General features: G+C 42.0%; 1 protein-coding gene across 1 annotated transcript in view; it reads left to right on the top strand.

The window, feature by feature from the left end:
• cacna1ba (calcium channel, voltage-dependent, N type, alpha 1B subunit, a) overlaps positions 1–17,357 on the top strand; it is a 100,293-nt gene that overhangs the window by 36,228 nt on the left and 46,708 nt on the right. The window contains exons 6-9 of the mRNA XM_076165127.1: positions 585–772; positions 12,274–12,377; positions 16,805–16,920; positions 17,035–17,121. Coding sequence (XP_076021242.1) covers positions 585–772; positions 12,274–12,377; positions 16,805–16,920; positions 17,035–17,121 — 495 coding nt within the window. The remainder of the gene's footprint in view (positions 1–584; positions 773–12,273; positions 12,378–16,804; positions 16,921–17,034; positions 17,122–17,357) is intronic.

Below are 17,357 nucleotides of genomic sequence, written 5' to 3'. Positions count from 1 at the left end.
CTATCTCGTTTGGAGACTACAATGCCTCAGACTGGTAGCATCTGCGGACATTGGTGAGGACAGAGGAGAAGATCATCAGGGCTTTCCCCTCTGTCCATCAGAGACACACCCGCTGCCTGATCAGGGCCCAGAACATTATTAAGGACCACACCCACCCACACCATGGACTGTTCTCCCTGGTACCCTCCCAGAACAGCCAGATTCTGCAACAGCTTCTTCCCTCAAGCCATCAGACTCTTAAACGGAAAATAACTCAAAATAAAGCACCTCCCACCCACACACATCGAACTGTCACAAGGACAAATTAAGTGTTTAAGTCTAAGGTGAAAATGATCTCCTATGCAGAGGTAACAATTGGCACATGATTCCAGCAAATATCGGTAGCATTATCAGGAACATTCTACTTTGCATAAGCAATCAACAGAACATATACAATGAAAAATAATAGTATATATCATATTCTGCATGGTATAAAATATACTTTTACACAATACATCACGCAGCCTTTTCCGGGATATTCCTCACTATGTTGGTGTATTTATACTTACGTATCTGACTGTGTGTATGTGTATTTGTGCCTGCAGGTGAGCAGGCAGCAGATTTCCCCTGTGGACTGGAGCCTCCAGCTAGAACCTGTGCCAACGGCACTGCCTGTAAGGAGTACTGGACTGGACCCAACTTTGGCATCACCAACTTTGACAACATCCTCTTTGCAGTTCTCACTGTTTTCCAGTGCATCACCATGGAGGGATGGGTGGACATCCTCTACAATGTGAGTGAGCTCTGGGCTTAAATACTGTTTCTAAAGCAAAGATAAGTGATAGTGTCATAGACAGAGTCACAACTCCCCTCTCACCCACTCTCCAATAGAATCCAAAACATAAGAACTGACCGCAAACAGGTGCGAGTCATAACTAAACACTGCTACGCTCCGTGACGCACACACTCACACAGATGCACAATCACACAGAAGCACGCAAATATAGACGCACAATAACACAGATGCACGCACCACACAGATGCACACCCACCCTCAAGTGACCAAGTGACAGATAAAAATACAAGTACTTTCCTTACCCCTGCATTCCGCCCCTAATTATTATAACACAATGATTACGTAATAATTAATTCAAGAAATATTCGAAAACGGAAAGGATCTTCAAGCTTATCTCGGCCACAAACTCAGGCAAAAAGTTCATTTGCGAGAGTGCTCTTCCAAGTCAAAAAGTCAATCGTCACAAGTCAGAGAGAGAGAGAGAGAAAAAAAAAGAAAATTCATCAGGACTCCCTGGCTTCCTGCAGAAGGCAAAGCTTCATGACAGGCTTGTCCAGACAGCTGGTTTTGGTCTTGACTTGTCGCACAAGTCCTCTGGAACAGCTTCAAAAACTCTCCCCAAGATCCAAGAGTTACGAGGTGCAGAGTCGTCCGCAATGAGGATGTTGATGCCCCCAGAAATGAAGTTTCGCTCTGTTCCATTTCTAGTGCAGCGGCAGATATTCCTTCGTCCATCTCTTCCAAAACAAGTTGGCCATGATGGTCGAACTTTGAGGAGAAGATGATGGTTGGGAGTCAGAGCCTCCAAGTCATTTGAATCGGTGGACATCTTTGTCAGTGGCCTGCTTTACTAAGAGTTTTCTGTGCTCCAGCTTTATCCTTAGCTTAAGTCTGAGCTCCAGTGCATTTGCTCTTTTGTGGTTTTGTTGATGCTGCAGTAGCAGTCTCTGAGCAGGTGGTGGCGCTGTGGTTTGGGATGAGTGGCTGCCACGGTGCCCACGTTTGACATCATTGTCTACGCCAATGCCTTCCCGGTAAGCAAGCTGCAAGGATGATGACCCCTCTGATTGACTCGCCTCTTCATCCTGGCTGGACTCAGGAAAGTCCATTTAAAACTGCTGCTTCCATAATACCTCCATCCTTACAAACAAAATGCTATAAGCAGTAATTTCATGCTGTTCACAGTTGACTCCACCATGGTTTGAATAGCATATGGTCCTCCATCCTCACTTGAAATCACCTTTTATTGGTTCCAGAGCTCTCTGCACATTCAAGCCTATCAAAAGCTTGAGGTTGGCTTCAATTCCAGGTAGATGTACCTTACACAGGTATGGCCATCTGAGCAGATTGTGCTGTTGTGGTATATTGCTCCTGCTAGCAGGCATTTTCTTCTGTGTGAATACATCTGGTAGCTCACAATAGTGGTCACTGTCCAGACCAGCCACCTCCAAATCAGAGACAATGAAACAATCCACAACCTTTTTTGGCCCATTGTGCATAAGAAAATCTGTGTTCCTCTTCCAGAGATATCTAGGCGATTCATCAGATTCCTTGTTCAGAAGTTTCCACAATTTTATGGCCCTTCTTAGACTTGACCTTCACCAGAACGATTGAAAGTTTAGTCGTCCTCACCGGCCCCAGTAACGCTACTAGTTTGTACAGCCACTGGAGCAATGTTCACTGCGGTATCCGGATTTGCAACGGTTTGATGCTTGACTGATTCTTTATCCCTTGAGTGAATATGAAGCAGGCTGGGATGCTTGGATCGCACACTTATATGCGGATCCAAGTTATACATGATAGTAGCCTCCTGCAGTCCTTACTCATGTGCCCTATGCACAGACAGCTGAAACAAACTCCTTGTTCTCTTAGGAAGGCGATCTTCTCATTATGTGCTCTTTTTCCAATAAAGAGCACAACTCCAGTTGTCCACCCTTTCAGTACAAGCAAGAACCTTTGCTCAAGGAGTCTCTTTCCTGTGGCTTAGTGCCAGTCAAATGAAACCCAGGAACTCCTTGGGTCAATTCTGGATTTCCAACCTTTTTGAAAAGCGCGAATGGATCAGCATCAACATTCAGGGCAATATGAGCCCCTTGCTCCAATTTATTGAGATACGATTCCATTCCGTCAGATTTCTTGAACACTTTGAGCTCAAATAGCTCTCCTCTTCCTGTCGCTCCAAGTCGGGCTTTCCCTTGAGCAATCTTTGTCAAGTTAAAGAGCAGCCAGGTAGGCTTCTGCTTTCGCATGTGTAGAAGTAGAAGGTCCACTTATTTTGACGTCAACCACTGTTGCACGCGCAGCTCAACTTCACAGAGAATCTTCATCTACATACAGTGTCCACGAGTCCACATCAAACATCCACATTAAGGTTGCACAGAGAGATTCACCCAAATCCTTGCACACTTCCAGCCCGTCCAACAGAGGATGAGATGATGCGCGTTGACTCTTTTTGTATTGTTTGTCTGTTGACAATGTAGGCGGCTATCCACAAAAGTTTGTTAGCCGCAAGAGGCTAAGACGGGGAGGTCTGTCAGACGTGCTATTTCGTGTTCCGGAGACATCCCTGCATTTCTACTCTCTTCCATGGCATGGCAGAAAAAAACAGAGTATTCTCCGTGGCGATGTTATTGCATATTTTATTTCTTTAGTGGTCTCTTTAGCGTTCAACAGAAAGTCACAACTCCCCTGTCACCCACTCTCCAATACAATCCAAAACAAAAGAACTGACCGCAAACAGGTGCATGTCATAACTAACCACGCCCACACAGACACACACCCACCATCAAGTGACCAAGTGACAGATAAAAATACAAGTACTTTCCTTGCCCCTACAGAGATGAACCACTCTAAGGTAAACTGGAAGAATGTCATAAGTCTGACCTGAGCTCAGCTCCTGATGAACATGTTGTGCAGTGGGACAAAACAAATGGGTGTCTCTACACATTATTTGCAATTCGATTCAGTGTTCATCATGACCCCTTCTGCACGCTGCTCAGAGAGGGATCAGGCGGCTACAGGAACACTTATATGTGTTCTTGCATGCTGGCAGCTGGTTTCTGTAAATGTACGGTGTACCACCCTGCCAAACAGTTTGATGTCTGTGGACAATATGACGGCGTCAAAGTGCAACCTAACATTTAGTAGTTGTTTCTGCACTGAGCAGCCGTCTGCCTGGCACATCTCCATATCAGCCTTCCATGGGGAGATGAATAACATGGAGAATAAGAGCCTCCTGGAGGATGACTCACACACAGCCCCCATAAGGATCACAGCACCACAGCTTTACTATGAACATAAGACAACGTGAAAGCTCCCTGGCATTCGTATAAGAGTCAGTATTAAATCATTTGAGGGGAAACAATTGCACAATTGGGTAAATTATTAAACAGCTGTAGTGGGAAGAGAATGCGTGTTTAGCAGTATGAGCTTCTTGTATTTGGGCTGAAGGAGGGAAATGGAAAGAGAATGAGAAAAAAGGGAGGCAGACACCAATCAATAGTTGTTTAGTTCCTGAGAGGGAGAAAGGGTGAGGTAGAGGATGCTGGTTTGTTGCTTCCTTGATGTGAAATAATTCCCTCAATATAACAGTTCCATTGAGCACTGAAACATGAACAATTGAGGCAAAGAAACAATTAAACACGATCAGGAGCAAATCAAGCACTGTACTGTCTGTGCTTAGTGTAGCTGAAGGCCTTAACATACCTGCTTTCATACATCCTACTGGAGTGTGCTTCTGCCCTTGATATATGTGTTTGGGCAGGTCTGAACACAGTAGTCACACTCAGGTGCAACCAAAGCAACTGCACTGCTCTTTTTTGAGATCCATTTGTGAACTATATGGAGATGTATTGATTGATCTAGAACCAGGTGGCTACACCTACACCTTTGATTGCTTGTTGAAAATTAAACTTTGCTTTGGTATAATATGGCTCTTGTTAAGCATGTGATTGTATGTCCTTATTATGAGCTCCATTCTCCTGTTCAGCACTCTGAACTCAGCATGTCTTCTTCACAAAAGTTGAAGCTGTATATGGTTTTCCACACATTGACTTGAAGTCGTAGTCAGTATTCTGTGGCAATTAGTTTGTTTGGCATATGGAGCAAAGATGACTAAGACAGGAACATATGCCAATTCTGTAATTGTTCCATGCTGCTGCCATACAGTAATATCCTCCTGCCCTCAGACATTTATAATCAATGAACAAAGTGTGTTACAAGTTGTCACGTGTTTTTCCAGAACCAAATGTTTAAATTTGAAATTGTGGATTTTGTAGGGGCCAATTTAATACAAAGCATTCTCTACGTGTTGCCACTTTATCTTAAGTGTGTGCAACATCCTCACCATTACAATGACAAAAAAGGAAAGGTACTTCAATGATGAGTACTTTGGAACTTGCAGATTTTATATTTTAGTCTTTGCTGGACAATGTAATGTATTATGGCTCGAAATGAGAAAAGTGTTGTGAATGCAGGCATACTGGGTTTAGCTGGGATCAGAGCCATTTTAACTGCAGGATGACCTCTCTCTCTTAGAGATGGCTGGTTTCCACTCTGTGCTGCTCATCCTGATGAGTGGGAGCATATATCAGTCTGCTGGTCCCCACACACACGGTACCATTTAAAGAGATGTTAGGAGTCTATGCCTGTTACAATGAGGGAGTGTTCCACCTCCCTCCCTGATGTAGAGATAATGGTTTAGTCCATCATTCAGCTGAAGTGAGAGTCTCACTGAGGTGTGGAAGGCATCCATAGCTCTATATATACACTGTATAGCATATTTTATACATGACAAACAAAATGCTATATAAATCCGCGAAAATTCAGCCTTGATCATAACATTTCTGCACGATACCCAATTTTGCCTCTTTTACACATCTTGTGGTTAGTGTTGGGGATCAGGGAATTAGCTTCTAAGTAGTGAAGCTATTAAGTTCACTAATTTTACAATAGCTACAGGAATCGTTCAGCAATTTTCAAATCAATGTAGAGTAGCTTTTCCTGACATGAGCCCCATAAAAACAATGATTTCTTACTCATCAGTGTGTCCTCTTGGTTTGCAAAGTTTGAAGTTTGAAAGTAAAGTAGAATTGTGTAGAAGTAGCCTTCCCTACGCTGAGTTGCTATGATATTGGGTTTCATAATAAAAAGTTATTTTGAATATTAAGCCAGTGATGAGATTTGTTGACCAACTCATGGCATTGGATGTGGAATTGTTTTGCCACTCTTTTGACATCCATATTGCACAAACTACGAACAACTATGGAGAAATGCTTGCGAATGAATATTGACAACATCAATGACTGACTGGCTGAATGGTTGAATTAGGTTTTTGATGAAAATAATTACACAGTACTGCTTCATGTTTACACAGCCTTCATCCTCAGCTACCTGCATAGATCACCGTCCTACGAAAAAGACTATTTAGAACTACATTTTAACTGTGCTTTACCTTCCTTGTCATCTCTCTCTCGCTCTCTCTCTCTCTCTCTCTCTCTCTCTCTCTCTCTCTCTCTCTCTCTCTCTCTCTCTCTCTCTCTCTCTCTCACTCTCTCTCTCTCTCTCTCTCTCTATTGCACACCCAGCCATTCACGGAGAGGGAATCTCTCATGGAATTGCCTCTCCCGAGGTTTCTTCCTATTTTTCCTTATCCATCTAGGTTTTCTCTGGAGTTTTTCCCCGTCTTCCTTGAGAGGTTTGGGCTGGGTCGGGAATTTTCCTGATGTTGTGGGTCTGTAAAGCCCTTTGAGACATTGTATGTGATATTGGCCTATACAAATAAACTTGACTTGACTTGACTATGGCAGCTGTGGCTTTCTGCTGTTGCCCCGTCTGTCAACCTATTGTTTCAATTACAATACATTGCTTATTTTGCTTCAGGGTCTCAGTTCTCCTTTCTCTCTCTCCCTCTCTGGCTCTCTGCCTTGCTTCGAAAAAACTAAAACAACAACAATAAATACACAACCTTCTTTCCTTTCTCTGTCTCTCTCTTTTTACCCCCTCTTTCTGTATCAAAAACGACGGTCTCCAAAATGTCGCATAACTGTATGCGCACATGTCTAATGCTTTCTTCGATAAAAATATACATAAAATAAGAAAATAATTACACAGGGCATGGAGGCATGATCTGTTGTTGTGGATGGAGCATCAGACTCAGACTCCCTTCATTCCATTTGAGTAACTACAGTTGGCTTTCACTTCATTAAATTAACTTGAGTTTCTTATTTTCCCCTTTGTGCAATGACTTGACCCTATTGGTAATGTGGAAGCTTCACTTCCAACAGTACACCAAGATTTAGTGCCTTTGCACCGTCAGCTTTAGTTCATGTCGTCATTCCTACGATGAATAATCCCCATTAGACCAATGTGTTAATCCAGTATTAGTCTACATGAGATGTGATGTCTCAGGGGTTAAGATCTTTCCATCATCCATCATTAGCCAGCTCTTTTTTGTGTCTCTGGGTCTTTGACAGGCTGGTAATATACTCTGACTGGGCAGGTCGAGGTTGCTGTTTTTGCAGTATTTGATTGGTGGTTTCTGTGATTGGATTGTCAAGGGAGCGCTGACGACTGAGTCATTTCCTGCTTCTTTGGGACCAGGCTGTGTCCTCTTCATCAGGTGCCATCCATCACGGCCCAATGGGCCCTCGTCTCTCTCTGAGGAAGCCAATGACTCTCTGATGGGGATGGAATGGAAAAGTCAGACCATCAATTTCTCCTTAGGAGACCCCAAGACCCTATCAACCCTAAAAAAATATGTATATATATAAAAAAGGTTATAAATTAAAGATGAAAATATAGCACAATATGTGCTCATGATCACAACTGAAGCAATTAACCTCAAGGCTGGATGGCTTTATAGCTGTTGATGTAGTACCAAGTACCAAAACAGACAGATGAAGCTGTGAAAATCATTCCATACAGAAGTCTCGCTTTGACATACTGCTTGGTCACAGTAATACATTTTCTAACATTGTGTCATAATAGAGAGCCAGCTATTAAAGCTGAAAATATGTCATGCTACACTATAAAAAAGACCAAAATACAACCTGCTGTGTGTATTGGCTGATGGTATAACACACTGTACAGCAGTAGGCTATCTGACTATGGATCTTTGCAGACCCAGGAGCGCCGGATCTGCTTTTCCAGTGGTTTTCATGTCTATTTAGTGTCAGCTGAATGACTCCCCACTGTGACACAAAATGTACCTGTAAACAGCCGGTCTTTCAGATACTATCAGACAGAGCTCCAGGGGGGCAGGATGTTTACAAGTCAGCAAGAGGAAAGCAACACGATACAGTGCTGACTATTCACAGCCATTTGCTTTCTAGTCTCTCGCTCTGGATATATAAAACTGGATTTATATTATTATTATTATACAGTATTTGGATAATTGTGGCCACTTGTCATTCCCGTTCAACATGACAAATATGTCATACACAGTGCTTGTTTTATTATTTAATGTAATTAATCATAGTTATCAGTATTATCAGTACGTATTATTTACGTACTTCCAAATCACACTTTGCCTGCAGCAATTTCCAAAACTTCCCTTCCCCTCCCCCTCAACTCATGTGGGAAGACCTGCTAACGTTCAAGACACCACTAAGTGGGACCATCTCTGAGATTTATAGCCGTATTCTGGACCTCGGGGACCTGTCTAATTCTAAAACAGTGGCTGCCTGGGAGACTGAGCTTGAACTCCATCTGGACATAGACTGGTGGGACGAAGTCATACGCAATCTACATACCGTCTCGTCCTGTGCTCGTCTGACTCTCATCCAGTTTAATGTCGTACACAGGGTCCATTTTTCTAAATCCAGATTGGCCGAACTGTTCTCAGACATAGAGGACAAATGTAATAGATGTTCGAAGCCTTGCTGTAACCTAAGCCACATGTTTTTCTCAGCCCCAGGCTCCAAAACAACTGGTCCGGTTACTTCAACACATTGTCCACCATATTGGGAATGCAAGTTCAACCCTCCCCTCATATTGCCATCTCCGGCACCCCATCTGACTCACGCCAATTTAACACCTCACAAAAGGAAATTATCATGTTCACCTCTTTTGCTTGCTAGACACCATTGGAAATCCCCTTCCCCTCCCTCTATTTAGCAATCGCTGAAGGATACAATATATTTTCTTAGACTCGAGAAAATCAAGTACACTATGAGGGGCCACACTGATAAGTTCTATCAGAGATGGCAACCATTTCTCTCTTACTTCACAGATCTATAGGCTATGCCAGACCAGTGACTGATTACCAGAACACCGAACAGAACACTTTTTTATTTTTTCATTTTATTTTACATCCCAACCCCGTATGGATGTGTGTGACTGCGGGGTTGGGTTGGGTTTCGGGTGGGATGTCCTCTCTTTTGCTTCTCTCTTCTCTCCTTCTCTCTACCACAGCCTATGATGCGATCTGTACTAGCCTACATTGCTGTTTGACATCATCCTGTAACAACAGTATTTACCCTATGAGATCATTGCAATTTCAATTACTTGTATTCTACCTCAGGGTCTACGTATAAAGTTTAACAACAATAGTAATAATAAAACAACCTTCCTTCTTTCTCTCTATCTCTCTCTCTCCTCTTCTCACTCTTTCTGTTTAAAAAATGATCTCCAAAATATCCTACAATTGTATGCACAACGTCATGTAAAATGTTTCTTCGATAAAAACAAAAAACAAACAAAAAAAAAGCATGAACACTGTCACACAGCAAAATACTGACACGTTTCAAAAGGATCAGGCGTCAGCAGTCTCAGTCAAATAACGTAACACTCATTTTGTGGTGTCTTTGTTATTTGTTATATTGACTGTAGTCTTATGGAGCTGTGGCTGTCTGGGTGTGGCATTGGTGCAGAACTGATGGCTTTCCTCATGCTAACACTTTAAGGGGCAGAACAGGGCTACTAATGGCTTTTCTATTGCCTTGTGTGCTTGCTCTATTCTGTTAGCCAAGGTCTGAGGCAGCCTCACTCTGACACCAGCTAATGCACTAATACACCCAGCTCTCTGCAGCCACTTCCAGCCCAGAGCTACATTATGACAAATGATTCCACCTCTCCAGTAGAGCACCTTCTTGTTGGGATTCTTTGGCAGCTGTTCAATATAGATGGTCTACCCTTCGTAGCTTCATAGCAGCCTGCTTTTGTAATGAAGCAAGCTCGAAAAATGCATGAAATAATGTCTTTGTTGAGGTGGATTTGAAGTCCAGTCTGTAATTTCAGGATGCTTGTTGTTAGTAGAATAAAAGTCATTTTTTGTTTGTTGCAGAGTTTGAAACTATAATGCTATATTAATGTTCAGATGATGAGTTTAGGTGACTTTGTTCTTTTCCAAAATCAGAGTTGGTGTTGTGCATGTTACAATAGGGTCAAATTCTCACCCATCACTGCAGAGTCCAAGGGTTGATTACCTATTAGCGGAACTTCCAACCTTCTAACCTTGGGGGTAAACAATGACAACGACTGTTTGTTCTGTATAAAGAGTGTGTGTGTGTGTGTGTTATAGCACTACTGTTCACCACACATTCAACACACATCTCTCATCGTGTTGCATGCACTACATTTCTAGGATCACAGCTATAAGGGGTGATTCTGTTAGTTCAATGAAAGATATCCTTATGGGAATGACAAACATCTTACCTTTGCTCTGGCCTCATGTTCTATGGTGTATCCAGGACTTGTTTTAGGTCCATACATGCTCTGCTCCACTGGTGTCCCACCAAATCAGTTATTGTTTCTTACAGGTTTGATGCATTTGAAGGATTTATTTCTTGTGACTATTGATTTTCTATTCATTGCTGCATTGGTTGCAGTGATCTTCATGGTTCCATTTATGTTCTGTTTTTCATTTATTTTATTATCTATTTTTGACATTCTAATGGTAACCACAAGTTGTGGGTATGTAGGTTACATTAGGTTTATTTCTATTTCCTTCTCTGTTTATGTCTCTAATGTACTGATTTCAGAACAGCGTATCTGTATATGTGGTTGAAAATGACAAACCATAGGTGGTAATTCATTAAACACATCACCGGATTTAACATATCCTTGAGAGCAATTTGCATCGCGCAACGTTGTGCTGTCATTATATATTCCTTGATTGAGGGATTGCTACGATAATTCCTCTTTTGAATGTTGCATAAGCCATTCTTAAAACACATCGTCATGCAAAAGTTAAGACCTGTCTTGGTGATATTAGTGATCAATAAAAAAGAACCACACTGATTATGCAGTTTATTTAAATGGAGCGTTCCAATCTCACACATTCTAGAATTACTGGGCGGCTGTTTCATGTGTCAGCCTCTGTGTTGGCACATGAACACACTGGGAAATGGGGACACTACACACACTCCAAAAGGTTCTATTATTTTATGTTTTATCATCACTTATTCCATGCTGGTTTTCTGGTTCCTGTTTATTCTTCTGTCAATGTGTCTTGTATTCTGTGTCTCGCATTAAATACTGGTAAAGTAAAGTAAACATGAAACATTTTTGTCCTCCAATTCAGGAGCATAATTGTTCCATTGTGTGGAAGGAGCTCTTGTGCTGCTTAATGAGACAATTTATTTGCTTGGAGAAAACAAAGAGCAAATCTATCAAAGCAAATGAGGAATTAACAGCTATTGCCAGGAACAGTTACAATGGGTTTCAGTGAATTTAGAGAGACACTTTCCAAAAAATCATCAAAATCCCACTTTGGGTTCTGGAAACATTATCGCACAAAGCCTTGAGCGGGTTAGATGTCACTCACGTACAGGTCCGGCAGTAGGGAGCACAAACCACAGATTGTGATCCGCTGTTGCTTCCAATATCGCTCACTGACAAACCACATACAAAAACACACCTCTCCTCCACAAAAAAGACAATTCAATACCCTTTATCTGTCTTTGACATACTATATCCAAAGGGATCCAGTGACTTTGCAGTAAGGAGAGCAACGTGACAATAGAATCCCCTGTGAATGTGATTCTGGTATTTCTCTCCTTTGCTCTTAACAACGAATCCATATGTGATTTGTTTTGCTTATATCAGCATTTGATGTAAGCATGTAATGTGTGATCATAGGTGCTCATAGGTGGGGACATTATCTTTAAGCCTTCAAGACGCAAAGCTATAATTCTTTCTTCAGCACGAAGGAAGATGTTTTTATTGCTAGATCAAGTTTCTGTCATTATATTTATATATACTGTCTGGTTTTTGCACATTTCCTCTATAGTGGAGTTTAAGTTGAGCATATCTTGGTTATATATGTATAGGTCATAGTTTGTGATGTTTTATTGCATTTTAGACTGCAGAGAATATTGATCAGCAAAGTTGATACAAAGCCATAAGGCAGTAGGAGAAACTAATCATAAATATGCTCCAAGATCATCACTCATTTTAAAAGTCCATCAAAATTGTTCTAAATCCATTAATGGCATGTTATTTGTTTTTTGCTACATTTCAGCACTGACAATCTAATTTTAATCTGTGTTTGTATTTAGGCCAATGATGCCTCAGGGAATACGTGGAACTGGCTGTACTTCATCATACTCATCATCATCGGTTCCTTCTTCATGCTGAACCTGGTGCTGGGTGTCCTGTCGGGGTGAGTACAAATTGTGACAATGATTTTAATGTGAAGGGTTTCATTCTTTTACCAACACTCCTGTGATGTGACCACCATTGCCCAGTTCCCATCCAGTAGGAGACGTAGGGAAATGTTTAGGAAGAATAGACATGCAAAAGTACATCACATTCCTGACATACAGCCCCTGAGGGATTCAGAAACTACCAGAAGCTTATATAGCAAACGGCTTGATGAGCTACTTGAAGACCTTGAACAGCCACCAGTGTCAGGCCTTGATGACATTAATCATCACATTATTGACGCTATAGTCACAGCGTCATCAGAAACCATCCCTGAGAGGAAAAAAGAGTGTGATAGTAAGCCGTGGGAAAATGAGGCGTTGAAAAACGTTGTGTTTCATCTGACCTTGATGAGAAAAAGGAGTTGTCTAAACAGATTAAAAAACTATGCTTGGCTCTCAAGGGGGAATATTTCAAGGAGAAGGCAGAGAGGATTAATATGGAGAGGAGGAATTCCGTCTTGCAAAGAACCATACATCCATGCTGAGATGGAATATACTGCTGATACAGCCTAAGAAATTAGAGGAGCACTTCTCTCAGCACCTTGGACCGCGAGAATTCCCACTGCAACCGAAGATGTTGCACCCTGATGAGTATCCTCACATACTACCACCAGATGATCTAGTTTCGGTCGATGAGAACCCCTGGCATGATATGCATGCCACGGTGTGTAAATTGCAATGGAATTTTCTTCTGATATTGGGGTAACGCAAAACTGTCGCTGGGAAACTTGCTGATTTCGTCACATCTTTCACCCCTCTAATACAAAATTCATTGTAGTTTATAATAAAAAAAATACAACATTATAAAACATTCATTCACACGTTTTTATGAGTCTCCATGTGCTGCTTCACACGTTGTGCTGGGCCTGGCAGTGTAAGGCTGTAGTACATCTCTCCTTTTTTCCTCTCTCCTCACCTCTTTCCTTCCATTATTAAGATATCATGACAGTGGTTTAATTAGTTTTAGATGGGACCTTTGTCTGATATTTGTCCTCTTTAAAGGATTAAATTACAACTTTTGATAGTAATCGTCTCTGTAATGATAGCAGTCTGGTATGCATTCTCATTAAATATACTCACTCATACGCAGTTGTGTTCTTGTAATAACATATTTACATTGAAAATCCATTATAGAGTTTGCAGGTATTAATGGACATTGAGACCGATCATGTATTTTCATCTATCAGATATTTGATTTTACACACATATCTCAACCTAATGAAATCCAGACAACGACGTAAGTTTGCAACTTCCATGGTAAAGCTGATTTCACTATTGCTTTACCGTCTATAGCTGTAGGGAAATCATGTCCCACCATGACAGCTCTTCAGTATCTGGCTGCATAAAATGTCTGCACCTGGCCCTACAAGGGAATCCATGACCACGGCTGAAGAATCATATTGCGTAGATGTAGTGCAAACTGAGACATCGGTCCGTAGCCCAAGGATCAAAGGCAACAGGACAGCAGAATCACACAGCTGCTTATCTGATCAGGAACTCAAGTGACTTCAATCCCCTCTCAGGCAAGAGGGGGTGTTGAATTAACAGCCATAAACACAAGTTACTCAAAAACCATGGGAAAGAAGTAAACACACTTTTCCATTTTAGCCAGCCTTACAAAGGCTTACAGAGTACTTTTAAAACTAATTAATTCCTAATATAACGTGAAATACTCAGTGATTGCGATGGTAATGTTGTAACTTCCAAACTGTTATTGTTGATGCATTAACAGTTTGGAGGTTAAGAATCTTCCATTCTAGTTTGTGCTTACTTACCCAAAGCCAAAATTCGATGGTTTATTTTTCCACAATTACAACAATTATTTCAAGCCTGTGACATATTCCCACACACACATTAGCTTTTCCCTCTGTGTTGAATGATGATCATGACCCTTCTTTTCTCTGATCTTTCTATAGAAATTGTCAGATGGCCTTATAGTTACTGGGGTGGTGGAAGGTCACTGATACAGTCTGGCAGGTCCGTGGGGGCATGTTAGTGTTTAAAGGTCAAAATCTGAGCTTCAGAGCAGGCCGGAAAGCAGATACACGAAGGGCTAAGAGACACTAGACCCCCAGGGGAGGTCAGGACCACTCGCTTAGCTTTCATCCAGTGTGTGGGCGCTTGGGATGAGAAGTGGCATTGATCAAAGTTGAACCCACCCTACAGTTCCACGTCTTTCATTTTGCAAACCATCCTTACCCATCTACAGTTGGTCACATTTATATTTCAAATGCATATGTGTATGGTATCTAAATTGAAATAAATGTTACCAAAGCTCAGCCTTGGGAGTTCAGACTCAAGCATCAATCTGCCGTCCTTGCAGGAGCCACTTTATTGCTGGACTAGTTCTGCTGCTCCTTTGTATTTGAAGATCTTAACTGGTACGGTTCAATATTTTGGGATTGTTCAAGCAGGGGGAAACGTTCTGATCTGACCAGGCAGCAGGATGTCTGTCCTTTTTTTGTTACAACATGCAGACAGATACAGAGCCTGGAATGCAATGGAACATGTAACTCTCATAGAAAAGATATTTCATATAGGCACAGGAACATTGTCTGCAAACACTGTTTTGCAGTAACAGCTGCCAGCTAATACCAGCTAAAGAGGTAGGATCGTTTCTTAGTTCCTGAAGTTGTTAGTATTGAGTCGTAAGAAATATTTTTTAAAGTGTCAACTTTTTTTGTTGCATGAACACATCCTTAGCTTTTCTGAGGTTTGAGGTGAGAGACAATGGTCAAGCCTATGTATCCTCAGGGGAGGAAGTGCATATTCACCATCCATGAATCATGAAGAGGCGACATTTAACTGCCTAAATAGCACACAACATATCATTGTAAAGAATTGCAAGACTTCTGCACAGGGTCCACAATACATTTACTTTGTACCAACCTTTATTTTCTCTGTCTTTGAGTGTGTGCACACACTCAAAGACAAGGTCAGGCTTGTTGGAAAAGGTCAGGTTTTAGAATAACAACTACATAGAAAACAGGCCTGCACACCTACACACACACACATTGTGCATACTGCACAACACATGTGGCTGTATTGTTTTTGTACAGGATTTTCCAATAGAAATACAGTAAATTACATTTTTTGAGAAGGATCTGGATGTGTATATTGTGTGTGAATCTCCCTGTGTGTGTACATGTGTGTGTACATTACAATAGGAAGGATATGTGCATGGTAGCTTGTGTACTGTGGATTTGTCTCTCAGTGTAATGTGTGGTGTTTGTGCTTTTGTCGGCATGTGTATCACATTGCGTGTTAGTGAGAAAGTGTGAAATTATAGTTGAGCAAAGCTGCTACAATGCCAGGGAATCCTGGCAGCAACAATTTGTCTTTAAACACACACACACACACACACACACACACTCACACACACACACACACACACACACACACACACACACACACACACACACACACACACACACACACACACACACATTCACACATATGCTCACTCATATGCTCAAGTACAAACACACGGACACTTCACACTCAATACACATTATATAGTCCAATATGTAGCCACAAAAATTTGCTTGGCGCACGCACGCACGCACGCACGCACGCACGCACGCACGCACGCACGCACGCACGCACGCACGCACGCACGCACGCACGCACGCACGCACAGGAAGGCGAGCAGACAGCCACTGCAATGCAGGATTGAGCTTCCCCCAGTGTTGTTTGGGAGACACACCAATCACAGAGCTGCGGGGGTGGATTGGAGATCCCCCAGTCTGTTCTTTCAGCGCTCCTCTCTCTCCCTATCTCTTTCTCTTCTGTGTTTCTTAAGCAGTCCTTCTATCTCTCTATCCCTTGTCTTCCCCCTCTTTTTGAGTCATCCTCTCATTGCTTCATCGCTTACCCCTCTCTTCCCCTCAACATTAAGTTGAATGGAAAAGTCCATTTTTTTGGCAGAACAGGACATAATCCACACATAACAGCACATCATAGTCCGGAAGAGGCATTAACAACTGAGAAAACAAATATCATTGGAATTTACAAAATATAGGTATTCATTAAGGCTGATATAATGTATATGTAATCATTGTTTATCATTTGGTCCCTTTTTAGGGCCATCATAATTTCTTGCCGAGTCTCAGAATATACATTATCTTCACCTGGATCCCTCAACGGGGAAATTGTAAAAAGCACTGTACAAAGTACTGTTTATGGTGTATTCTAGAGTATAGCTTTGTTCACCTCTGCCTTGTTGAAACTCACCATCTTGTTTACTCTTTCCTGCTGTGCGTCAAGCTACAGATACTTTCTGCTGTATCTGTCAACATTTCTCTAGGATCTGTGTGTTTGCTGGTCACATCCAATAAACATTTCTATAACTGTGTGTGTGTGTGTCTCTTTATTGTTTCTGCAGGGAGTTTGCAAAGGAGAGAGAGCGAGTGGAGAAGAGACAGGAGTTCCTGAAGCTCCGCAGACAGCAGCAAATCGAACGAGAATTAACTGGTTACCTGGAGTGGATCTGCAAAGCAGGTTTGTCACACGCACGCACGCACGCACGCACGCACGCACGCACGCACGCACGCACGCACGCACGCACGCACGCACGCACAAGATAGATTTTCCTCAAATGTGTTTGTGTTCCAGAGGAGGTGATGCTGGCTGAAGAGGACAAGAATGCAGTAGAGAAATCTCTGGATGGAGCGTGGTACAAAAGGAAACACACCAACTCTGGTGAGGCTTTGAATCCTCTCTGTGGGTGTTCATTTCAAGACAGAAACGAACCTGCCATTCTCAGGAGAGTCATTTTCGGTCTATATATTCATTTGTTTCAAGCTTTTGGTTGGAGTGACATGGCTATTTCCATTTGAATTGGAATCTTATGGGACAAAGGCCCAGATGTAGACACTGGATTCATGCAGCGGTGCCGCTCGAGCTCACTTTGGTTTTCCGTACCCATTTAATACTAA

The sequence above is a fragment of the Genypterus blacodes genome, unplaced genomic scaffold (assembly GCF_046128005.1).
Source record: "Genypterus blacodes isolate CSIRO-AG114 ecotype Tasmania unplaced genomic scaffold, CSIRO-AGI_Gbla_v1 ptg000141l_1, whole genome shotgun sequence".
NCBI lineage: Eukaryota > Metazoa > Chordata > Actinopteri > Ophidiiformes > Ophidiidae > Genypterus > Genypterus blacodes.
The sequence above is the reverse complement of the archived record's forward strand: the minus strand, read 5'-3'. Positions and strand labels throughout refer to the sequence as shown.